We start from the raw sequence: 26826 nt of genomic DNA, 5'->3' as shown, positions 1-26826 counted from the left end.
CACATTCCTCAGTGCACATAAAAAATTGTTCTGTGAATGGATGGACGAGATTCGAAGGACCATTGGCTGGGACCCAAGTATCCCAACTCCCAGCCCAGTGCTCAGCCCAGTGTAACAGCACAGCTGGAGCCGCAGGGATAAGAATGACAGCTCATCCCCCTGCTGCTCACAGCCTTGCCCTCTTTCCTTGGCAGGGGTTTTGCTCTTATAAAATTGTGAATATATGGAGATACACACCTCACAGAGCTGGAAGGGGCTTTGGGAAGTCATTGAGGCCAGTCCCCTGCCCTCTTGGCAAGACTAAACACCACCCTTTTTTCCCCCCCTCCCTTTTAAATCTATTTGCCCCAGATCCCTAACTAGCCCCCTCAAGGGCTGAGCTCACAAGCCTGGGTGTAGCAGGCCAGTGCTCCAACCACTGAGCTCTCCCTCCCTCCCCTTCTCCCTCCCTCAGAGCACACAAGGATTCCCACCTTGGGACAATGCCTGTAGCTATACTGAGATTGTAAGGCCTTGGGACAGGCACTGGTTGTGTTTGTCCAGCACCTAGCACAACAGGGGCCTAGTCCATGACTGGGACTACTAGGTATTACATTCATACAGCTAAATAATACTAATGAGTGAACACTGGAGCTAGCTACAACTCTCCCGTGCCAGGGGTTAACCTAGGAACCAGGGAGGGTGCCAGCTGCCCTTGGATGTCCATAGGGAACACCTGGCATTAACCTATCACCCTGTCCACACGCCCCTCCCCCCCAGCAGCAGTGAGCTTGTCTGAGGAACTTGGACCTGAACTTTCCTGGCAGTGTCGGCATGCCAAACCCGTCTCTCTCTGCACCACTGCCTGCGCCTCCCCACGGCTGGGGATTTATCCCTTGGCAGGACCCTGCAAGCCCAGCAGTCCTGGCCTGGTCTTTATTTTATTGATTCTTGGATGGAGTCCTAAATATTTCCAGTCTCCCTGGAGGGTTGCAGTCTGGCACCAGCCGTTCTCCTTTTGGCGGTGAATGGAAGCCCAGGGAGTCGAATTGCAGCCATCACACATTTGCAGGTCCTTGGAACACAACCTTTCCCACCAAGGAGGAGGGCTGGGACTGTAGATCTGCCAGGCCAACTTCCCCTAACCAGAAACACATGGGGGAGCATCAGCTCGCCAGGCAGGGGGAAAGAATCAACCTGTGGGAAGGCCTGGATCAGGGACCACTTAGCCAGGGCCAGAGCAGAGGAGCTAACCTGAAACATGAGTGATTGGGTGGCTCTTGGAAGGGGAAGAAAGAGTTTCAGAGCACAAAAAGAGAAAGAAGAGGAAATTAGAAACCTTTGTAGGAAGCACTCGCTGCTGTGAACTCGGCCAAACAAAGGGGGACAAATTTCCGGATCCCTGGAGCTGACTTAGGAGGAGCGGCCTGTGTTCAAAATTCAGTGCAGTCAATTCTGAACCCACCACTTCCACCCTTCTACACAGATCCCACAGCAGAGAGGAGACAGAAAGAGCATCCTATGATCAGAGAGAACTCAGCAGAGCACCGAGATGGCATCATGAACGCTACACTGGCAGCTTCACTCCACATCCCCTCTAAGCTGAGTGCTCGGGTGGCCACCCAGGAGAGATTGAAATGCCACCCCACTGGTTAGCAAAATGCTCACAGCCAGTAGTGTGTTTCTATGGGTGGTGCACATCGACACGCCTGGGTGCACATAACATTTATTCCACACATGGATGGGAAAAAATTAGAAAGAACCCTGCCCACAAGTCCAGGTGGCGTAGAGGCTACACTGAGGCAGGAAGGGAAGTCACTATAATCCTGACTGCTAAGGTGGTTCTGGTCTGCATTGCCTCCTGGAAAAGGCTGCCATAAGTTAGAGCAGCTGGGGGCGGCTCTAAGTTATGCCATGGACTATTTTGGCCACAGCAACATCCTGGTATGAAGCCTGGGCATAAAGCAACCTTGTACGGTCTGTGCATTCCCCTTCGCTCTGTGGACACAGCACAGAAGCTGGCCCACAGGAGAAAATGCAGAAAAGACATTCAAGAAACAGTAGCTTCTGTTCACGACCCTTTTAGCTAAATCCCAAGTTCTAGGGCAATATCCCAGAGAAGCACTTAGAATATTTATATTAACAACCCAATGAGTCCATCAGGGTTACAGGCATTGCAGTAAATTCCAGCAGAATTAATAACCATTAGGCCATCATGTTAAAATGCTCCTGAGCTGGTGTGCATGGGCCTCATTGTGAATCAGCAGCAGCCAATCCTCTTTCCACAGACAGAGCTGTCCATTTCTCAGCCACGTGTCACTGTGCAAATTAAAATGCCCATGTAACGTGGCACACCAGCCTGGCCAAAGCTCAGCAGGCAGTGAGAGCTCCTGCGTGGAAAAGCAGACAGTGTCCTGCTCTTCATCATCTCATAACACGCCACCGACGGGATAGCAGCCTGTGGCGGGAGAGCTGATGCACCACCCCTTGCCTCTGATGTTTCCGAAGTTCTGGGTTGAGGCCAGTACCCAGCGTCATGCGCAGATAAAGCAGCCTTGCACAAGACTATCACCCCTGGAGGAAGAAGACTGGGGTGCTGTGGTTGATTGACATGAAAACTGTTAGTGTACAAATGGATCACACATGCCTAGTGACTGGGAATGCCCCAAACTCCAAACCTAGGTCTGTCTCCTGAGTGGTTCTGCAGCCATAAGCCCATGCCAAAACCAGCCAGTGAGCCCCCTGTATTTGCATGTGTTACCCATCTCATCTTTAACCTTGACCACAAAGGTAGGGGTTCTGTGGTGTTTGCACAGGGGGTGCACGTCCTGAAAATCACTATGGGATATTCTTGAGATGCCTGGAGAGTGAGGAAGGATGACTTTGTGGTTAAGGCGTAGTCAGGAGCAGTGTTTCCTCTAATGTTCTCCATCCATGTGCAGAACAAATTTTGTTCTGTGCATCAAGGCATATCTGGATGTGCACCACAAGTAAGAAACACGCTGCTGGCTATGGATGCTCTGCGAACCAGCTGGGCTGCGTTTTTATCTCTTCTGGTTGGCTGCCCAACTTCGCAGCTTACAGGGAACATTAGTCAGGAAACCTGTGTTCAAGGCAGAGATTTGCTGCATGACCCCAGGGTAAATTCTCTCTCTCTCTCTCTCTCTCTCACACACACACACACACACACACACACACACACACACACACACACACACACACACACACACACACACACACACACACACACCAGTTTTCCCCAAGTTGCAGCAGTGCATGATGCTTAATTCATATCTGCAAAGGGCTGGAAGCTCCTTGGAAGGAGGAAAGGGTAGATGCACAGTCTACACATTGTATTGCCATCATGGGCACAGAAAATGGGAGTGAGGGATTTGCAGAAGTGAAAGATAACGTAGAGTCAGGTAGGAGACTTAATATTTCATGGGAAACTATGTGGCCCTTTCTCCTGACTGGTTTGACAATCTCAAATCCTTTGGTATTTTATCAAGTTTAGAGGAACTAGAGATGCTAATCACATAGGTTAATCATATGCAACTATTAGTTATTGTTAGCCATTCCCCATCCATTGCTGGATTGTTCCCTACCCTTGCAGTCTATTCTCCAGGGCTGTCTCACATCTCATTTAAAAGACAAGCAATGGGATCTCCCAGCCAATTCCTTCAGAGACTCACCTGCAGACATGATCAGGTGATGGGCACTTGCTTTCCTCAGCTGTTGGTGGATGGCTTTGTATTTCCTCCTCCTTTGCAAGGTGGTTACTTAGGGCGAGAGTGGCAATGGGCAGCTCCCATTCCTCGCCCACATGAAACCCATTGGGGTAAAATTTGGCAGCCATTGAAGTCAACTGGAGCTTTATTATGGTCTTCAGTGGGACCAGGTATCTGGCACCCAAGGAGAAATTCAGGGCTCAAATTCAATCTTAAGCCAAGTGCACCCAGAAATTATCCCATCAGCTCCCAGACCCCCTGTTTCAACAGCAGTTCCCCAGTGGCAGGTCAGTCCCTCACTTAGGCCTTGTCTACACTAGGTGGTGGATCAGTGCTCCAGCAATCGATCCACCGGCCATTGATTTGTCATATCTGCTTAGACGCAATAAATCAATCTCTGAGCATGCGCCTGTAAACGCCAGTACCCTCCCAAGGTCGTCTTCTCTATGCAGAAGATCGATCTCCTGTGCTTCGATTTCACACACCTAGTGGGGACATGGGAAATTGAGCTATCTGGGGGTCAAGAGCCAATCTGTGCACTCCTCAATCTCACGAGCAGTCAGGGAGGGCAACTGGAGAGTTTCACCCATCCTCTGTGAGGATGGCCAGATAAGTTCATTGTAGACACATAATTGTGGCTATGGCTAGATCGTGTTATCGACAATTGACTTTAATGTCTGGTGTAGACCTATTGCAAGGTGAGAAGAGTAGCTGGTGTCAATGGAAGAACAGCCCCTGGAGACCTGACACAGGGTGCAGGTCGGCTTCAGGTAGGCCATTTCCATAGCTGAAATAGATCGAGGGCACCACGTAGTGCGGACGAGGCTTTGCTCTAACCCTGTACCTGATGGGGATTAATCCAGCTGAAAATGGAAAACAAACCTGGATCTCCTGGGAGCTGCCAGTAATCAAGAAGCATAATTTCTTGGAGGAGCTTGTAAGCAAAGGCAGGTTCCCTGCTGGACAGATGTTCCCTATAAATAGCAAAATAAGAAGCATGAAAGCTGCAGAAACAAGGAGAGCAAATCCAATTAAGTTCAAAAACATTTGCTGGGTTGGAAACGGCCTTTTGTGAAGCAACCATCAGAGTGGTTAAACTGGTGTGGGATGCACATTTGGGTTCCTGGTCCTTGAGAGCTGCGCTTAGTGCAGGGAGACAGCTGTTTGTCTGCATCCCCTGTCACTTGGAAGAAGAAATGTTACCATCTGAGCCCAAAGGGGATTTGCAGAATGAAAACAATAGAGGTTTAGCCTGGTTTTTCTCCCATTGCTCTCTCTGATTTTGGCTGGGGAGCTCAGTTTCCTCAGGGGGCTGTGGCAAAGAGCAGGTTTCACAGAAACAAACAATTTGTTGGTTTAATTTTCTAAAACCTCAGAAGCCGCAATGTGGATCCATTGTACAAACTGTTTCTTTTCTGGCTCGGGTCAAAGGTGTTGACTGACAGAAGCCAGCGTTAGGCCATCCAAGGAGCTCAGAGTGATAAACTAGGAGAGGGAGGACTCAGAAAATAGTGGCCTACGCTTTCCAAAGCAACTTGTGATTGTTGTGGGAGGAGGGGGCAGGCCTGCTGGGGCTTGTTTTCCCAGGGTCCCACCCCCAGCCACCTGGTCTGTAGCAGGAAGGTTTAAAAGCCAATATGGGAACCAAAGAAAGAGAAGATTGAGGGGTGATTTGATAGCAGCCTTCAACTTCCTGAAGGAGGGGATGGCGGGGGGTGGGGTGGGGGCAAAGAGGATGCAGAGAGGCTGTTTTTCCTAGTGATGGATGGCAGAAGAAGGTCTGAAGTCACAGGAGGAGAGGAGTAGGTTGGATATTAAGAAAAACTGTTTCACAGGAGGGTGGTGAAGCACTGGAATGTGTTACCTGGACAGGTGGTGGAATCTCCAGCCCTAGAGGTTTTTAAGTCCCAGCTTGACAAAGTCCTGGCTGGGATGATTTAGTTGGGGTTGATCCTGCTTCAGGCAGGAGGCTGGACTAGGTGACCTCCTGAGGTCCCTTCCAGTCCTAGGATTCTATGATTCCTGGGAAGCCCCTGAACAAACTGTTCAGAAGCTGTGCCAGCTGTTGCCCACACAGCACCTCTCCCGCGGCTGGGTGAGGCTCACTCATCAATCAGAGCTGTCCTAGAGCCACATCCACCCACAGGCAGCAGATCTGGGCTGGGGTGAAAGGAGGGAAATAAGCTTTCAAGCCACCCGTCTCAACCATTCTGTGGCCTGGCTCTGGCCGGACCTCACAGCGAAAGACAGAACAAGGCATCAGGGGGAGGCATTACTGATCCTTGGGGTACTCCGCTTGAAACTGACCTCCAATCAGCCATTGATCACTACCCCGTGGGCTCGACCAGCTTTCTATTCATCTCACAGTCCATGTATCCAAGCCACACTTCTTTAACTTGGGGCAAGAATATTGTGGGAGACTGTGACAAAACCTTTGCTAAAGTCAAGGTACATCACATCCACTGACTTCCCCATGTCCACAAGCCAGTTACCTCACCACAGAAGCTAACCAGATTGGTCAGGCTGGACTTGCCCTTGGTGAATCCATGTTGGCTACTTTTGACCACTTTCCCCTCTTCCAAGTGCTTCAAAATGGATCCCTTGAGGAGCCCCTCCATGATTTTTCTGGGTACTGAGGTGAGGCTGACCAGTCTATAGTTCCCTGGATTGTCCTTCTTCCTTTTCTAAAGAGGGGCACTACATTTGCCTTTTTCCAGTCATCCGGGACCCCTCCTGATCTCCATGAGTTTTCAGAGGTAATGGCAAAAGGCTCTGTAATGACATTTGCCAATTCCCTCAGAACCCTTGGGTGCATTAAATCCAGACCCATGGATCTGTGTGCATCTAGCTTTTCTAAATAGCCTTTAACCTGTTTTTTCCTCACCGAGGGCTCCCCACCTCCTTTCCTTACTTCAGTGCTTAGTGCTGTAGTCAGGGAGCTGACCTTGTCCGTGAAGACTGAGGCAAAAAAAAGCATTGAGTACTTCAGCTTTTCCCACATCATCTGCCACCAGGTTACCTCCCTCACCCAGTAACGGCCCCATGCCCTCCCTGATCACTCTCTTATTGTTAGCATGACTGTAAAGAGCCTTCTCGTTACCCTTCACATTCGTTGCCAGCTGCAGTTCCAGTTGTGCTTTTGGCTTCCTGATTACACTGCAGCATTCTCCAGCCATATATTTATACTCCTCCTCAGTCATCTGTCCAAGTTTCCACTTCTTATACACACCCTTTTGTTGACAGGGGATTAATTTCTCAGCTCATGCGTCATTAAACAGCCTTGCTGGCTGCTTTGTGCTCTTTCTTGGTCCTGCCCTGTTATTTGCATAGCTGTAACACCTATGAGCCTTAATCCAGCTGGGTGGGGTGGCCACAGCCAGGTGCTGTACAAACATGAAGCAGGAGGCACTCCCACAGACAGGCGAGAGCCAAACAGCGGGAGGGGGAATGAGTGACGCAGTGTAGAAGTGACTTGCCAGAGGTCACCCAGCAGGCCAGTGTCAGAGTTGGGAACAGCTCCCAGGTTGTTCCATGGCCTGTGCACTAATGCCGGGTGTATGTATGTGAAATGTGCCTAAGTCCCACCTTCTGAAGTGACCTAGCTATTTAGGAGCCTAAATCTCTCCACGGACAGGGCAGCCAGGACACTGAGCAGCCCTGTCTGCTGTGTTTCCAGGTGCCTGTTTTGTCGAGAGAGCAGCTGGGCAGTCTGGACTCTGTGCACAGAGCAGAGCTCTCTCCCGACGGGCTTTGGTGTGCAGCCACACTCTGTCAACGGAAGTTTTGTCAGGAAATCTCTTCCAACAGTGACTTTGTCAACAGGTCGCTGTAAGGAACCGTAGCCCACCCAGATGATCCTTGAGCAAATGAAGTGTAAAATGCCCCAGCCACACCCCCACAGAAAGCCAAGAGGGTAAAAATCCCCAGGCCCTTCCCAGTCAATGGGGGAGGGAAGCACTTCCACTGGGAAGCCAGAGCCTGGAGCGTGCAATGCAATCCTCACCCTCCGGGTGAAAGGGCAGAGGGGCACATGCGCTGCCCTTAGCAGCCTTCTCTCCAAACCAGCTACTTGCAGGAAAGCCCCTGTGGCACTGATTGGTTTTTCACATAATTATTTTTTCTCAGTCTAGTTGCTTTCTGTGTTATTTTTATGGAATGATCCTCAGCCACAGAGGAAGGGAGGTGAAATTAGAGACATTATTCCTGCAGTATGTGGGGATGACATGTAAAGCCCTTCAGATCAGAGCTGGGATAACACCATGAATGGGCAAGAGAGAGGCAAAGGTTTTCCTGGTGCAGGAGAACTCAACTCCACAGCCAGTTTGGGGCAGAAGCAAAACCTCTTCTCTCAAGACTTTGCATGGATTTTCAAACAAGCCGGTTTGGGGAGGCACCCAAAAGGGAGAAATAATTGAAATATTTGCCAGGATAGCACATCATTCTCTTCACTAGATTAATGTCTGACATTTAGCTCCACCCCAACACACTTCATACATTATGGATCTACCAGAACCACAATGCAGCTGTCTCTGGAGTGGAACATAGGAACTGTGTAGCCGTGCATAACCACGCTACATCCAATCAGAGAAGAGTGGCTGCATGTGTGTTGGTACCTAGCCCAAACGGGGTAACAAAATTCTGCCTACCCTGATATACCCCTGCAGCATGTCAGCTGGATGCCACAAATCAGCACTGTTGCTGCAGGGGAAAGTTGAAGGAAGAGAGTGTAGTTTCCTACGTGAGACATTGGCTGTGAAACCAACATCAACGCTCTTTCTGGAGCGGTAATTGCAACAGCCACGTGACACCATGTTTTTGAAACTACCCTGCCGGGCCCAGTGCATTTTCAGGGATCCACCATAAAACTCACCAAGCTGGGTCTGCAACTAGAGCCAGGGGAAAAAGCAGGCAGTCCGCTCCAGCCTCCAGCACCACCCTGCTGCCCTCTGGAGTCCCAAATCGGGAGGGCCCATCACCTGCTGGAAGCCATGGGATCATTTCTGATGCTACTGAGCCTCTGTAAGCCACAAGTTACTCCACTGGAGCGCCAGGCGAGCCCTAGGTCAGCCTTGGCACCAACAGGAATAACACTCCAGTCACAAGTGGCACATGGGGCAATCAATCCCTACCTCTTGGAAAAGCACTTGGAAGGTGGTAAGGTAATACGAAACAGCCAGCATGGATTTGTAAAGAACAAATCTTGTCAGGCTAATCTGATAGCTTTCTTTGATAGGATAACGAGCCTTGTGAATAGGGGAGAAGCGGTAGATGTGGTATACCTAGACTTTAGTAAAGCATTTGATACAGTCTCTCATGATATTCTTATAAAAAAACTAGGCAAATACAATTTAGATGAGGCTACTATAAGGTGGGTGCATAACTGGCTGGATAACCGTACCCAGAGAGTAGTTCTCAATGGTTCTCAATCCTGCTGGAAAAGTATAACAAGTGGGGTTCCGCAGGGGTCTGTGTTAGGACCGGTTCTGTTCAATGTTTTCATCAATGATTTAGATATTGGCATAGGAAGTACGCTTATTAAGTTTGCAGATGATACCAAGCTGGGAGGGGTTGCAACTGCTTTGGAAGACAGGGTCATAATTCAAAATGATCTGGATAAATTGGAGAAATGGTCTGAGGTAAACAGGATGAAGTTTAATAAGGACAAATGCAAAGTGCTCCACTTGGGAAGGAACAATCAGTTTCACACACACAGAATGGGGAGATACTGTCTAGGAATGACTACAGCAGAAAGGGATCTAGGGGTTATAGTGGACCACAAGCTAAATATGAGTCAACAGTGTGATGCTGTTGCAAAAAAAGCAAACATGATTCTGGGACGCATTAACAGGTGTGTTGTGAACAAAACATGAGAAGTCATTCTCCAGCTCTACTCTGTGCTGGTTAGGCCTCAGCTGGAGTATTGTGTCCAGTTCTGGGCACTGCAGTTCAAAAAAGATGTGGAGAAACTAGAGAGGGTCCAGCAAAGAGCGACAAAAATGATTAAAGGTCTAGAGAATGTGACCTATGAAGAAAGGTTGAAAGAATTGGGCTTGTTTAGTTTGGAAAAGAGAAGATTGAGGGGAGACATGATAGCAGTTTTCAGGTATCTAAAAGAGAGTCACAAGGAGGAAGGAGAAAACTTGTTCTTCTTGGCCTCTGAGGATGGAACAAGAGGCAATGGGCTTAAACTGCAGCAAGGGAGGTTTAGGTTGGACGTTAGGAAAAAGTTCCTAACTGTCAGGGTGGTCAAACAGTGGAATAAATTGCCTAGGGAGGTTGTGGAATCTCCATTGCTGGAGATATGTAAGAACAGGTTAGGTAGGTGTCTATCAGGGATGGTTTAGACAGTACTTGGTCCTGCCATTGGGGCAGGGGGCTGGACTCGATGGCCTCTCGCGGTCCCTTCCAGTCCTAGTGTTCTATGATTCTATGATTCTTGTTGCATGGCCTATGGGACAGCATCTGTATATTTTGGCCCCAGAATTACAAGAGGCCTTTGCGATAGGTCACCCGTATTTTAACCAGGGACTCCCAAGTTGTGCCTGGGGCCTGCGTGTGCGCCCTGCAAACCCAAGGAAGGATGCAGCACAGAGGAATGGGTTAATTGGTTTTGTCACTTAAAATCCAAACACACTGTCAGTTTTAGCCCAGGGGGAGGCCTAACCACATGGCAAAGATATGTCTGCTAGGTGCTGTGGGCTAGAGAAGCTTAAATGTCATTCCTATCAGGTACACTCCTTGGTACGGCTGGAGAAGAGAGCCCACCGCTCTGGCTGGATAGTAGGAAATAGAGGGTGAAGACCTTGCAGAGGGATGCTGGGATGAACTTCCCAAGGACACTGGATTTTTCTGTCTCTCTGGCACCAGGGCAGACCAAGGCAACAAAACTGCTTTTCAGAGGGTTTTAGGTTTTGTTGGTGGTTGTGTTGTTTTAACGATCCACATGGATACAAACCGTACCCTGCTGGGGTGCCCAGAGAGAGCTCAATGCTGTCAGCGCCAGAGTGGGAAACCCCACATTTCTCTTCAGTCTGATGGTAGAGTTTAGACCAGGGTTTCCAGAACACTCCCTCTGGTTAGACCAGGAACTCCAAGGCCCACAGCAAGCTGAAGACCACTGGCTTGATTCTGACCCCCGGGGGGAAATCCCCAGCAGTGTGTGATTGTACACGGGAGTTAATCTGGGGACTAAAGAGACATCGGGAACAGCAATGTACAGAAACCTGTGGGGGAACACTTCAATCTCCATGGACGCTCAGTAGCAGATGTAAGGGTAAGGGTGACAGTCCTGAAACAAAGAAATTTCAAAAATCAAATGCAGAGAGAAATCTCTGAGCTGCAATTAATTTGCAAATTTGACTCCATCAACCAAGGATTAAACAGAGACTGGGAGTGGCTGGCCCCTTACAAAAGCAGCTTCTCTGCCCTGGGTTTGAATATCTCCCCCTTAGACTCTGACAATGGGCCAACATCCCCCTGTCTGATCTGACTTGGTTTTTCCTCTTTTGATACATACCACTGATACTGGGCCATTTCCACCTTGCTGAATAGACCTTGTCAGCTCTGGCCCTTCCTCTTACTGGGACCCCCCACCACCACTCATGCATCTGATGAAGCAGGTCTTTGCCCACGACAGCTCATGCTCCAAAATATCCGCTAGTCTATAAAGTGCCACAGGACTTCTTGTTGTTGCTGGCGATGTGACGCACCTCTCTACGACAGGCAGCGCAAAGCAGCACTGACCTTCTCCACTGCGCAGTGCACAGGCACTGGGGAGTTCTCCTTCAAACAGCCCCTTACATGGCCTCCCAGCCTTCCCCTGCCAGAGCCACCAGAAGCTCGCAGAGCAGTAGCACGTAGGCCACGCAGACCCGTTTGCTGCATACCAGCGTGCGGAGCCCCGCTGCGTGCACGTGGTTTCCTCACAGGAATGTGCTGAGAGAAAATGGACAATCGCTCCCAGCCTGTTTATTGCTAAGCTGCATCTAATTTGCTCTCCACAGCTGCCCGAGGAGCATCAGCACTGCTGTTTTCCAAGCCCTTCGCCCATTGCAGGCTCCCATCTCACTGGCATCTCCCACAACCAAACCAAAGTGGACGCTAATGCAAAGAGATCCACTGGAGGGCAGCATGGACCCAGAAAAGGCCACCCAGGAATGGACCATTTTGCACTGATCAATAGGGGAAAAAACAAATCCCTCACAACTGGCATCCTTCGGTCAGCCTGCCGGCACAGTCTTCCGGGCCACAGCTCTTCCTTCACCCCCACCTTGTCCTTGCCCAGAACCTGCACTGCTCCTTTGAGCCCTCACCCAAGACCCCTTCCCACTGCACTGCACACGTGTAGGTCCCAGCTGCAGACCTATTTTGAGCACAGGGTGGGAAACGCTGGAGTTTCTCAACGAGCCCCTCCGTAGCCAACTGGCTGCTCTCCTGTGGGCCAGGTGTCGGGGAGCGGTGGCCTACGCACCCGCTGAATGTCGCACTGGACAGATCCCACTGTTTGGCCATGTAAAACCAGACTGCACAAAAGGCCATCCCTGTGGTGTGCGGCGCAGCCCTGCACTGGTCCCCGGGATGTGGCCTGGAAGGTTATGATTTGCATGACAGGCACAGCTTTTACTCTGTGCTTCTACAGTGCTAGGTGGTATAGGCACACAGGAGGAGATGGGCCCTACATCAAAGCTCAAACATTTGAAAGAGACAAGACAGAGGGGGAAAGCAGTGGCACAGAGTGGGGAGGCAACGCCCCCGTGGCCACAGAGATCAGCCATAGAGTTGCAGATGAAACAGGGCTCTAAAGTCCCAGGCCAGCACCCCACCCCCTGGACAGGCCACCTCCACTTCTATAAGTGTGTCCAGGGCTGCAAGGTCTGTGTGTGTGTGTGTGTGTGTGTGTGTGTGTGTGTGTGCACGTGCATGCGTGCGCGCGCGTGCATGCGAGAGAAAGAGAGAGAGAGAGACAGCTCCTTGGTATTCACTGGATGCAGCCAGAAAAAGGAAAAAGTACCTTCCTCTGGGTGACGCAAAACTGTCCACATTAGGGGATCCCAGCAGGGCTCACTCCAGGAAGCCTCTTGCCCCCAAAACCAGATGATGCTACCAACCTGGATTGGTAAAACTGGTGTGTGGCTCCACACCACCAGCACAAACGAAAACCTAACTATGGATATTGGAACCAGTCGATGAGCGTGGAAGACAATCTATTCAAATAAGGAAAAATTGACCAGGAGCAATGCTTATGATGCTCATTTCATATGAAAGCAAATAAAAAGAAAATGAACACTGCTGTAAGAGTACCTGTATCATCATCCTTTTTGACAGCTCAAGCTCGTGCACACACCAAAATACGTATTATCCACACGGCTCAGCTTGGAGATGCTCAGCAAATCCACCAGGCAATTAGAAACACTCCACCCGTTAGGAGATGGAATGTGGGAAGCTGGGGATGTGGGGATGCAGAAGAGCTCAAGGCAGGGAGCTGCAATGTGTCAGGGTACAGAAGTTTGGAGAGGGTGCTGGGGATGTTGGGGGTTCAGGAGCAAGGGCCAGGGCCTGTGTGGGGCATAAGTGGGGCCCAGAGCAAGGCATTAAAATTTACGAGAGGCTCAGGACAGGGTGTTGCGGGAGGGCCTGCTGGAAGCAGTGCAGGGGGCTGAGAATGCGGCATAGTGCACAGTGAGGAGGGGAGCAACCCCAGGACTAAGTTATCTTACTTGGCCGCCGGAGCCCAAGACTGCTGGGCCTGGGCCCAGATTGAAGCTGGGCGCCTGCCACAGTAGGACGGTGGCCAGAACCACAGCTTCAGCAGCAGGGCCACCTCCGGTTTGGCCCCCACCCGACCCACCCAAACAGCCCATCCCCTCTTGGCCTGAACACCTCACCCCTGCTTGGCCTAAGGATCCCCCACCCCACTTGACCTGAGCCCTTTATCCCCCCACAAGGCCCCAACATTCGCCCCAGCCCAAACACACACCCCGCCCGGCCCAACGAGTTTTGCACCCCATCCCTGCTCAGCCACAGGAGCCATGGTGGTTAGGGACACGCAGCCCATGAGGACAGCCAAGCCACCCAGCTGGGACGAGGCCAGGCTCGTCCACCAGTGCTGTGTCCTGCAGGTTTTAGCAGTCACATGGCCCTTTTCCGGGCTTTGCTACAGAACTGCTGTCCAGGATCCAGCCTTCCTTGGGCCCCAGTGCGCCAGGCTCCTCCAACATGATTCCTCTCTCCCCTGGGCTCAGGGGCACAGTCAGCCATCACTGGGTGTGACCCCCACAGCTCCAGGACCGCAACGCCGGGTGTTAACAGCAATCCTCAGTGTGACCCTCTCAGCATTGACATGGCCTGGATTGGCCTGTCTTCACTGGCGGTTTAGACACCCACACGGTGATCTACCCCCAGCCCACCCTCGCAGCAGCAAAGAGAGCACCACAAAGTGCACCTGCTGCAGTGTCCGGTCACAGCTGTGCCAGTTCCTTGTCCTCAATGGGTCCCTGGCCCCCAAGGTCTGAGCCCTACCTGGACAGAGCGACTGTTTCTGCTTGTGTCCCACTGCCAGGAGGTGCCTGAACAGGGGCCCCATTGACACAGGGAGAGGCAGAGCTCTCCAGGACCCACCCTGTTCGGTGTTCACTTCCTGGACCCATAGCGTGCGACCCTCCAGGGTGTGCTGCCAGGCTCAGCTTTGCTGCCCAGCTCACGAGACACAGAGTGACCAGTGAGGACGAGAAAACTCGGGGTGGGGGGATTTGTGTGGGAGACAGTGAAGCACAGGAGTTAGTGCACTGGACTGCGACTGAGGAGATCCCAGTTCTATCCCTGGCTTGGCCGCTTACCCTGAACCTACACACGGTACCCGGCTGGGACCCTGAGCACGTCATTTCTCCCGCTGTGCCTGTTTCCTTATCGGTGACACGAGCGTAACAAGCTCCACCGAGATCTCCTGGTGAAAAACACTGCTGTGTTTTCCCCTGCAGCTGGGCCGGGCCGGGCCGGGGGTCTCTCTCCTGAGGAGTTCTGTTCATACCGCCTGTCACAGCCTAGGGGGGCAGATTGAATTTTGGGAGACTGCAAATAAAGAGGCTTTGGGGGAATTAAGTTGTTTCCTCAGTTCTTTGCCAGCTGTGAACTTCACCCAGGGCATAGGCGAAACCGGAGCTCCTATGAGCAGGCCTGGGCCATGCCCATGGCCATGTCACAGAGGAGGGCCCGGGGCGCGGGGAAGAGGTGTCTGGGGCGCGAGTCACGCACGTGGCTGGTTTCATGGGGAGTTTTTCAAGCTCGCCAGTGACCAGCGGATGTTGTCGCCAATACTAACAATAACAGCCTGCGGGCGTGGCAGGTTTCTCCCGGGGTGCGGTCAACTGCACAAACGCACCACAAAGTTAAGGCCCCTTCTGCCACCTGTGATGGAGTGGGGGGAGTGCATGTGTGAGTCAGGCTGGATGTCTGAGGCAAGCAGCAGCTCCCAGTGGCTAAGGATGACCCTGGGGCTACAACTGGCAGGTAACACCTCTGCCTGAACAAAGAGCAGGGAGGAGCTGAGAGGGGTTTTGAATCGGGGGTGGCAGTTAGAGGCTAGGAAAAGGGAGAGCTGGAAGGCAGCCAGCCTGAGGAGGGGGAAAGCTACACCCCAGCGGGGCACCCCTCGGGGTCTTCCCCCCAGGACAGGTTGGAAGGACTGTCTCTGGCTGCTGTGCTGTCGCTTCTGTGAGAAACTGGACATCTGTTGCCTAATAAACCTTCTGTTGTACCTGCTAAGTGAGAGTCACTCCTGCCAGCGGACGGGGTGCAGTGCAGGGGGACCCCTGAACCCCATCACACACCTTTGCACCGCTGCGAGCCGGGCTAAGCTCCGCTCGACGCGCGGGTAAGCTGCAGCGCCGGGTACCTCCGGGAGCGCGGAGCAGCCGCAGGAGGGGGTGAAGCGGTGCTTTGAACCCGATCCCGCAGACCCCCGCGAAGCTCTCGCTGAGTGCGCGAGTCCCAGAGCGGGGCGTCCCCGGGCAGTACCGCGCACTCCCGGGGCGCTGCTCCACCGGGCCCGAACTCCGGGTCTGGCTGCGCTCGGTGCGGGGCGCGCACAGGAGACACCCAAGGGGGGGGGAAACCCCTCAAAGTCACCCGAGTCTGCAGCCCGGCTGGGGCTGGGGATCCCGCTCCCCAGGCGGGGCCAAGGCGTGGGACTCCCAAGGCCACTCGCGGACGGGCCACCTGTGGGTCCTACCCCGGAGTTTATTCCAGGCTCATCTCTTCCGATCTCCGATCTCCGCCCTCCGCCGCTTCGGGCAGGACGCAGCAGCTTCGGACCGCTGCCTGGCCCGCGGGCACCTCCGGCGGTCGCTCACCGTCTCCGGCCTGGGGGGCTGTAAAACTGCCCAGCGCGCAGGACGCCCGTGGCTCAGCTGTCCAGGAACGGGGCAAGCGACTGCACAAGCTGCGGGCCCGGGGAGTCCGCGGGCAGGTTGCGTTCTTATTGCCTAAACCAGCGCGGCCCCTCGCTGGGCGGCCTGAAAGCAGCTCCCGGGCCGCACCCACTGGCTCCTAGATCGTGTCTCAGCCCCCTCCCCCCCCGGAGTGTTTTCCTGCCCGGCAGAGCGCCGACATTCCCCCTCCCCCCAGCGGGACAGAAAATCCAAAGGAAATCTCAGGAAACCCCTCCCCCCATCCCGAACCGCGGAGGCTCCGATCCCGAACCGCGGAGGCTCCGATCCCGAACCGCAGACGCCGCTTTTACCGCAATCGGCCTAAACTTCCAAACTAACAAAGTCGTTATGAAAATTTCAAACCTTGTGACGCCCCCCCGACCCCCCGCGTGGGTCCGCTGCCCGCCCAGCTGGCGCAATGCCGCGGAGCCCTGGGACCCCCTTGCCGGGAGGCGGCCCTGGGGCTGGGCTGGGAGCAGGGACGCGCTCCTGGCTGGAGGGAAATCTGCTGTCCCGGCTCCGCTGCCGCTGCGGTTTTCCCGCTGCCCGCCCGCGGAGCCGGCTGCCCTCCGGGTGCCCGGGCCGCGCAGCGCAGCGCAGCGCAGGGCTGGCCGGGGCGTGGCGCGGCGCGGCGCGGCGCGGCGGGGGGAGCGCTCCGGCGGCGGCAGGTGCGGGAGGAGCCGGCTCCCGCCTCTGCCCGGCAGCGGGGAGTTGCCCGACGCGTCCTGGGCAGGCGGGAGCCGCGAGCCCGGCTTATAAGAGGAGCGAGCCCGCCCCGCGCCCGGCAGCGAAGGCAGCGGCTGAGGATGCGGCTGTGGCGCGGCTGCCTGCTGCTGCTGCTGGTTCAGGGGAGCAGCGCCCTGCTGCTGGTGAGCCGGGCCGGGGAGAGACGCGTGTGGCTGCGCAGCCGGGCGAGCGGGGCGCGGGGGCTGCGGGGACTCTGGGACCCATCCAGGCCGGGATGGAGGCTTTCCCCGGCTGCCCTGCGCGGGGCCGGGGGAGCCAGCAGGTCTCCCCCCGGAGACACTGAGCTGCGGCTCAGATCACAGCGGCAGCCGGATCCTCCCGGAACAGGTGAGCCGCCCACCTGCCTCCGGCCGGAGCTTCCCCGCCCAAGACGGCGGCCTGGAGCCAGCGCCGGCCCCCGGCTGCACAAGGCGCCCTATGGACGACCGGCAGCGCTGCTTGGCTCCGGCTCTGCTGCCGCGTACAACAGCGGCTGGGGACAGACGGGGCGAGCAGCAGGGCTCCCCTCTGTCCCTCCCGCCCCCTAAGCAGGGAGGTGGGGGACGGGGAGGCTGGCGCTGGGATCGGACAAAGCGCGGGTGAAAACCCAGTCTCACCTTGGAGAAAGCGGTAGAGAGGGGGGATTCAGCGCCAGGAGCCGCTCCCGGGAAAGAATCAGTTTCACTCTACAACCGGGGGAGTAACTGTCCAGGAAGGAGCAATGAAAAAGGGAGACGCGGAGGTGGGGGGCGGTGAGCAAACATGATTCTGTAATGCATTAACAGGAGCGTTGTCAGCAGGAGAGGAAAAGTCCTTCTTCCACGCAGCGCTGATTAGGGGGCAGCTGCCGTATTGGGTCCTGGTCTGGGCACCACCGCTTAGGAAAAGACGTCAAAAAATTAGGAGAAGGAACAGAGAAGATCAATAAAAATGATGAAAGACCTACAAAACCTGACCTCGGAGAGATTAAAAGGACGGCAGTGGTTTAGAAGGAGAAAGCTGAGGTGGGGACATGAGAGCAGCTTTCAAGTAGCTAGAAGTTGTTCAAGGGGGAGAGGGAAAAACAAAACATTCTCCTTAGCCTCTGAGGATAGGACAAGCAACAGTGGACTTAAATAACAGCAAGGGAGGTTTAGATTGGGTATTAGGAAAAATTTCCTGTAGGGGGGTTAAGCACCTCATAAATTGCCTAGGTCAACTGTGGAATCTCGCCCCTTGGCGATATTTAAGAGTAGATTAAACACCAACATGCAAGCATAGAAACGATTGCAACACTAGACAACACTGCCTCAATAACTGGACTGAGTATTAACAAGGGAAGGACCTAAGAGCGTGAGGCTCAACCGTCCAACAACAAACACCCTCACAGTGGAAGGGCATGATGAAAAGCGTGGAGCAATTCACCTACTTAGGGAGTATTATGGGCAGAAACAGAGGAACAGACAAGGATATCAATGCCAAGACAGGGAAAGCAACAGCTGCGTTCAAGACTTTGTCCCATGCGGCGTTCACAAACAGTATCTGAAGACAAAACTGTGAATCTGCAACACGAATGTGAAGAGTGCTCTTGTATGGATGCAAGACTTCATGTCCTAAAAAGTCTTCAGCTCACAAGCTACAGACATTCATAAACAGACGCCTGAGGTGCATCCTTCGCCTCACATGGCAAGACTTTGTCGCAGCTGAGAAGCTTTGTAACAGAGCAGGACAAGAACCGCTTGACGTTCAAATCAAAAGAAAGTGGGGATGGCCAGGCCATGCTCAGAAAACCATCATCCAGCACAGTCCATCACGATCACATGGAATCTGCAAGGAAAATGCAAAAGAGGAAGACCTCAGACAATGAGGAGGAGATTTACTGAGACTGAAGGACAACTGGAGTATTCCTGGCATCAGCTAGAAATTTTGTCCCAAGACAGAGTGGAATGGAGGAGACCTGTAGAGGACCTATGGTCCACTCTGAGTACAAGGGTTTAAAGTCAAGTAAGTCAAGTAAACCCCTGTCAGGGATGATTTAGTTGGTGCTTGGTCCTGCCCTGACTACAGGGGACTAGACTTAATGACCTCTCAAGGTCCCTTCCAATTCTATGGTAGTAGAAAGGAGAGGGGGAAAACAATGAGAAATGGGACAAGATGTGTGATTTTTCTGGGTAGAATGGAAGAAGACAGAAGGAGAAGATACCTTTCTCTTATTCTCTCATTTTTTCTATCAGGTGATCTGTGGACAAGAACATGGGGAGGATGCAGATCAAAGTGAAAGTGAGGTTCAAGATAGATCTCCACTACGAAAGAAGAGGGAGTTCCTCTCCTCCAAGTCCCTACTAATGCAGACCCTACTGCAGAATTTGACTATCGAGGAGTTGGTCTCTAGTTCACAAGAGTTCTGGGGAGTCCTAAACAGCTTGCCCGAACTGGACCAGAACCCAAGCTCGAGAGCACGTAGGGATCCTTCAGTAAACACAGGCAAGTTTAAGAAGATTTTTGGCTGGGGTGATTTTTATTCCAACATCAAGACAGTAACTCTGAACCTCTTGGTCACTGGGAAGGTTGTTGATCATGGGAATGGCACTGTCAATGTTTTTTTCCGGCACAACTCCACCGGCCAGGGTTCCATCTCCGTCAGCCTCGTCCCTCCCACCAAGACAGTGGAATTTGACCTGGAGCAGCAGATCTTCATTGAGGCCAAAGAATCCAAGATCTTCAACTGCCGGGTGGATTATGAGAAAGTGGATCATGCCAAGAAAACCACACTGTGTACGTATGACCCCTCCAAAACCTGCTCCTATGAACACACCCAGAGTCATGTCTCTTGGGTCTGCTCCAAACCCTTCAAAGTCATTTGCATCTACATCACCTTCTACAGCATAGACTACAGGCTAGTGCAGAAGGTGTGTCCCGACTATAACTACCACAGTGACGTACCTTATTACCCCTCGGGATGATAGACATCTGCCCTCTCAGGGATAGCCCAGAGACTGGTGCCCTGGGGAAATGGCTTTGCAAGCTGAAGCAGAGCATCGGGGTCTCTAGAAACCAGAGTTCTGATGCAGGACAGAAAAGGAAGGAGTACTGATTTTCCTGGAAAGCCTAAGCATTGACGAAAGGAATTCTAGACTCAGGGTACCAGCATTTCTAAACCTGACCCAGATCTGTGGTCTGTAGAGACAGGGATATGAAGAAGGTGCCTGGACATGAAGTACAGAAATCAGCACCAGGATCTGGGTATCTCAGCCCAAGGGTATGTGTCTGGACCTAGGTCACATGGCCAAGAAATCCAGACTTGGCTATTGGGTCAAAGAGTCTACAGAGACGTGCTTTAAAAAACAATTGTGGCCTAGCTCTAGAGTTAGAGGTCAAATTGGAAATAAGGATATTAAAGGGCATCCAGTACAGGGACTCTCACTAGTGCAGTGGTTTTCAACCAGTGTGCCGTGACACACCAGTGTGTGTGCCATGAGAACTGTCCAAGTGTGCCATGAAATTTTGTCAATTTCCCCTCACCATTGCTATTTGCAGATCCATTGCGAACAGAAATGCTGACACCACAGGAGCCAGGTGAAATGCTGCTTCCTGGCCCCAATGGGCTGGCAGGGAGTCCACCCCCCTCCCTGCCTTGGCAATGAGCGGGAGGGTGGGAGCCTTTCGGAGCTGGGACATGGTTTAAATGTTCATACTTCTCCACCCCCACAATCTCCTGTGAGTAAAAAGTGGTTGTGCTGTGGAATTGTGTCTCAGACGTATGCTGTGTTACTGAAAAAGATGGGGATCACTGCACTAGTGTACCGAAGATGGCTGTTTGATATTTGTGAATAACCATGTACCTAGAGCTCTACCAAAGTAGAGTATGAGCCAGAGCTGACTATTAGGGTCTTATGTGTACAATCTGTATTTGGAAGTGCAGGGTCTCCAGAGACAGAGCTGAAAGTTCAGAAGTAGAAATATTTGAGGGGTCCTCTGTCACAACAGAGATGGCAAATAAGATTACTCGCTGACGTCCAGTTTCAAGACAAAATGTCAGGTCTCCTCTCTGTGGGGCTGTCAGACCCTGTTAGCCACTCCTGACAGCTGAAGATTTTACAGAATCTCATCGGCCCTCTGGATTTACAGAGGGAGAAATCCTGGTCAACACTGTCAAAAATGCTCACACAGTATATATGATTCATGAGTTTCCCTTCATCAAATCTGTGACTCACCTCACTTATGTGCCCTGTCATGTCAGTACCACTCGTTCTTCCTGCCTCCCTCATTTGTCTGCCTCCAGCAGGTCTCTTCCTCACATGACTCAGCTCCCCTGGCTCTCAGACCTCAACACTAGTACAGTCATTTATGATGTGTGGGTTTTTTTTGAGGGTCGGGGTGGGGGAAGAGATGTATGTGAGTGATGTCAAGTGTTGGCTGTACCATTTATTAAAAAAACAAAAACAAAAACAAAAAACAAAACCGCCTTGTACTGAAAAAGGAGAATAAAGTTTTCCCAGTGCTAAGAGAGAGGGTCAGTGATTTCATTGAGAACCATCTGGTCTTTAAAAGAGACTCTTCCCTGGCTACCCCCGCATCCCAAAAAATGATCTTCAGTTATGAATGAGACATACAAAATGCATGAGCCAATCTTTAACTTGCTCTCTCCCAAACCACTGCCAATCTACACTATTCTGCTCCACTTACCTGTTGTGTGCTCACTTGCCTATCTGAGCACTGCATACATTTTTATTAGCCTGCCCGGACTTGAACTTGTGCCCTTTAGCATTTTCGATTCAGCACTGCACATGGTTGATGTTCTGCAGTGGATATGTGACTTCTGAGTTACTAAATGGGGAGTTGTAGACCCAAACCTCTTTGCCTTTCCCGACACATTAGAGCCTCACAAACTTCACTTTCACACACTGTACACACAGCCTGGCATTCTCACAAAAGATCCAGTGAGCCTCTTTTCTGTCACTTCCCACTCCCATGCTATGCCAAGGTCTCACATTATTATGACTTTATCATATCAGCAAAATCCAATCCACATACATTTACTATGGGTTATGCACTGAAACGGAATGAGAGTTCAAGTAGGTTTTATAATCCCGGGTGGCGCTGTTTTACTTTTAAAATCATGTTTCTTTACTGATTGCTAATTCACAATGAATCTTCTGGTTATTGGTGCAAGTCAGTGAGGCTGTTATATGTATTTGAATGCTTACACACAGAGTTACACAGAGAAACCAGCCAGACTACACCACTCAAAAGGCTTTAGTTGAATAAAGAGAATTTTTACTCCTCACAAAGCAGAGCACAAAATAACTTGAAAGCTCAGTTGTAACAAAAAATACCCCAGTTGTAGTATTTGCTATTTTGAAAGGACTGCTTTTATCTCATGCAGAACAAACTAAGATACATCCCCAGAAGGTTTCATGCTTCCTTTGAAATGAAAGCAAGAAAAATCTGTTAAGCCCCTTCCCCCACCGCCAGAGGAAAAAATACACAAAAGTTGATCAATGAATTGTGAATTTTCGGAGCATCAAAAACAGAAAGCTGGGCTATACAGGATGTAGCATTTTTCCAAGCAATAGGGCTGTTGGTGGTTACTAGGAGACCAGCACCGTCCATTATTCTAAGTTAGAATCATCTCCTTCCAACTAACCAAGCAACAGAAGGTGATCAAAAGAGAATGTTTCTAAACAGCAAACAAAAGAAGGTAAAAACACAAACTAGACTAATGGTTCCAACACTGTTGGCCCCACCTCTATTCTAGTGGAGTGCAAGCAAGACCTTCTGTGCCATTTATCCAAATTTCACCTTATGCTCATGGAAGTGCCCAAGAATACACAGAGATTTCCTTAAATTTATTGAGTTCTAATCTATTTAGTAGTTCATTGGGTTTGCTCTTCCAGCTGTGCCATGGAGTGGAGATTGGCTACACGATATTGTTCCTGTGCCCAGACTAGGTGAGTCTAAGACTCATGATGGAATCCCTATCACAAATGCATACACAAAGCAAGTTTCAGTTATTTTCCCCATGTGTGTACACTTAAAATACATTACTACTACTACAGATGGCAACAAAAAAGCCAATTCCATGAACAAAGCAAACCAAAAGTCATGCATCGATGACAGGAGAGTTCATGAAAAATTCATAGGAATATTTATGGAATATTTTTGCAGTTACTCATCCACCTCTGTGTATAAACACAGATTTCCACCACACAGAGTAACTCAATGGGATTGAAAACTGATGTCTATGGCTACATCTACACAACAGCTCAGATCCTGAGACCAATTCAACAGCAGTTGATTTAATGGGTCTAAAAGGTCTACTAAATCAACTGCAGATTGCTCTCCCAATGGCCCAGTTACTGTACACCTCAGACAAAAAGAGTAAGGGAACTTGACAGAGAATTTCTTCAACCAACCTCTGCAGTGTAGACCTTCCTGTAGATCTGGTTAGGTCCTGTAATGTATCTACACCAGCAACACCATTACAGGACCTAACCAGATCAGCCACACCATCGTGGGTTCATTCAGCTGCACATCTACCAATATAATTTATGCCATCATGTGCCAGCAATGCCCCTCCGCTATATACATCGGACAAACTGGACAGTCTCTACGTAAAAGAATAAACGCACACAAATCAGATAGCAGAAATGGCAATATACAAAAACCTGTAGGAGAGCACTTCAATCTCCCAGGCCACACAGTAACAAACTTAAAAGTAGCTATCCTACAGCAAAGAAATTTCAGGACCAGACTCCAAAGAGAAATTTCTGAGCTACAATTCATCTGCAAATTTGATGCCCTCAGCTCTGGCTTAAACAAAGACTGCGAATGGCTGGCTAAATACAAAAGCAGCTTCCCCTCCCTTGGTGTTCACACCTCCACATCAACTGCTGGTAGTAAGCCTCACCCTTGCTGACTGAGCTAACCTTGTTATCCCCACCCTTGCTCTGGCTTATTTATACCTGGCCCTGCAGATTTCCAAGACCAGCATCTGATGAAGTGAGTCTGTGCTCACGAAAGCTCACGCTCAAAACTTTTCTGTTAGTCTATAAGGTGCCACAGGACCCTTCGTTGCTGTTACAGATCCAGACTAACATGGCTACCCCTCCGATACTTGTCCATATACAGAAGCTCCTTGCCTCAAAGAGCTTACTGACAAAATAAACACAGGATAGCAGGGAAAACAAAGGAGGTGCCCAAAGTCACACAGAAGGTTGGTGGCAGGACTGAGAATAAAATCCATGTCACCTGATACCTGGCCCAGGGCCCCAGCCACTAAACCACTCTCATTTTACCCTGTTCTGATACAAAACTCCCTACTTTTGGTGAAATGACAAAATGGTGCAAGTTTCTTTCAGGTAATTTAGGAGTTCTCTGATACTCACTGCCATCCTTATTTTCTTCTGCACTCTCTCTCAGGCTAGGGCTACACTGTAGCCCTCGCTCAAAATAACTTATGCAATTTGTAGTGCACAAATTGTGTAAGTTACTTCAAGGCATCTTTTTTCGAACCCCCTGCCAACTACACTCCACCGAGGTTTCGCATAAGTGCTTATTTCAAACTTCCCACTATCCCTGGTTCAAGCATGGTATTTGACCACAATGCAAATGCATCCCGAAATAGAAACCATAGTGTGGCTTTAGCTGGTATGTCTACACAGCAGTCTTCTGAAATAAGCTATTCTGAAACAGCTTATTTTGAAATAACGCTGCTACACACAAAAATGCATTTTGAAACTGCACTTAGCTATTTCAAAACATCATCTAAATATAGGGCCTATTTCAAAATAAAGTCATTGGAAACACTCTAGCTTTTTTCAAAATAGACAGGCAACAGAGCCTACACAGTCCCTATTTCGAAACAGGCACTATTCCCTGTAGAATGAGGTTTATCTATTTTGAAATAAGCTGGTCATTATTTTAAAATTATTTCCAAGAGAGCAGTTGCGTTGGGTAGGCATTACCAAAGTTATTTCAAAATAACTTTGCTTTATAGACATACCCTATGAAGGCAATATACTTCCTTTTCATATAAGGCATCTGATGCTCTAGCTAGGCATAACTAGGACAGCATTTTATTATGTCAATGCTATCTATAAATTCAAGAAGCGCAACTCCTAAACCCTATTCTCCGCTATGCTACAGGCTTGCTAGGCAACCACAGGACCAAGTCATTTTGTTTGTGTTTGCTGCCATCTCTATGAAGTTACCATTCAGCTGCTTTCCAGGGAGATGGTGAGTGTTAGAGTTTGTAAAGGAGAGAGAGGGGGAGAAGCAAGGACAAATTATTACTATTAATAAAACTCCAAGCTCTGTGGCTTGCTATTCCATGTGTCAGACCCACAACATATGTGCATTTTGAAATACAGCATCTGATCCAAAACAACAACCTGGGGTTCGTTTGTCAATTATACTGAGCCACAGTCCCCAAGCATGACTGCTGCCATCACAGAGCTTAGCACCAGCTGCTGTCTCAGGCACACAGAAGCTTTCCCTCATCTTCCCATGCTTTAAACAAAGTCCAGCAGCAGCAGCTGGCCTTGGATTGTTTTCTCTCCAATTAACGGCTGAGCACACGGCTCGCGGAGAGAGAAAACGTAACACATGACTAAAACAACTGTCCCATCCCTGGACTTCCCCCTGTGCAAAAAACATATGAATGTTGGGTAGGATCTGGGTGAAAGAACATTCCCCCTACTCCCCATGTCACTCAAAACCACCACACTCTGACCTGGGAGATGGAACCTTGCAAATCAAATCCATTTTGGTGACAAAGGAGGAAACAGCCTGTTTGCTGTTTAACGGACTGGTGGTATGATGATACTCAGCCAAGTGCTGGAAGGATGGGGCTTTCTAATCCCATGGGAAGTGTGATGTGTACATGCTGTTCTGCAAAATGAGGCTTGGAACCTCCTGCTGGGAGAAAGAAATCACTTTGTGTGATGGATTCCCACATCTCAGAGCAGCCCATCTGGTACCAGTGTCTCCTCTTCCTGAGGAGTTGTGCCCAAAGCAGTTGAGGGGAGGAGAGGCTCAGAAATGTGCCCCTGGTTCTTCCTGTAGTTCCCCAGCTGCACTACAGTTAAACAATACTAGAAACAACCACTTGAGTGCAGGTGTTATGGAGCAGGATTGCAGCCTGGGTTCCCCTTGTTTTCTTACAATGGTATTTATAGAAGTACGTTGCAAACTGAAGGTGGAAGTGGGCAATAAATCATCTCTACTGTGATTTTCAAACCAGACACATCCCTGTGTAAGCACTTTCCGAGGTGCCAGACAGCTCTTAAATTGTAACACTGTCTAAGAAAGCTTGGGTCCAATGTGGGCTAGGTAGCTCAAGGCAAAAAAAGAGCTAAAACGTGTCCATGGGACTGGAAAAGAGCTGACTCCAGTAGACTGTCAAGGCTCACAAGCAAGGCGTAAGACCATATTACCTTCAGTATTCCAGGTATTTACACACACCCTGAAACTTCCCACCAGCACTCAGGACATTTCTTCCAAGCCATTTCGTCTTTCAGAGGCTATCCTCCTTCACAGAACAGCTGATCTCTCTCTTTTTCCTAATCCTTCTTAAGGGAGGGGAGGGAAGACCACTGCTTCTTCAGCCAAGCTTTTTGACATCTGTTTCCAGGGGAACTAGCATCGAGGGTACAGCATTGTCTGAACTGCACTGTGTCTGAATTAAAGCACAATGTCCCCTGGGACAAGAACCACATCTTCTAATGTTTGTACAAAACATCAAGGATGCTGTTGTAACCCACAAGCCTACTAAGTGTGGCTCTTTGGCCCATGTACTGGCACCTAGACCATTTAGAGAGAGGCAGAACGAGTCTCCTTTACAGCCTGAGCTGAGAGCCAGCTGGCTTTTAGCTCCAACTGTAGAAGCTCACGTGCAAAGCTCCAGAGACCCCAGGTTTGAGTCTGTCCGTGGGTTCGCTGCCAGTGCTCAATAGATCACTACAATGGCTTCAGCAGGTGAAGTATCA

The 26826-nt window shown here is 50.6% G+C and overlaps 1 protein-coding gene across 1 annotated transcript; it reads left to right on the top strand.

The window, feature by feature from the left end:
• Positions 1-16938: 16938 nt before the first annotated feature.
• Positions 16939-19800, top strand: NXPH3 (neurexophilin 3). The gene is made up of 2 exons (XM_074979137.1): positions 16939-17001; positions 19072-19800. Exons 1-2 carry the CDS (start codon positions 16939-16941, stop codon positions 19798-19800), a joined length of 792 nt encoding a protein of 263 aa, XP_074835238.1.
• The last annotated feature ends 7026 nt before the right edge of the window (positions 19801-26826 follow it).

Source organism: Carettochelys insculpta, chromosome 28, assembly GCF_033958435.1.
Source record: "Carettochelys insculpta isolate YL-2023 chromosome 28, ASM3395843v1, whole genome shotgun sequence".
Lineage (NCBI taxonomy): Eukaryota > Metazoa > Chordata > Testudines > Carettochelyidae > Carettochelys > Carettochelys insculpta.
This window is presented reverse-complemented; position numbering and strand designations above follow the sequence as displayed.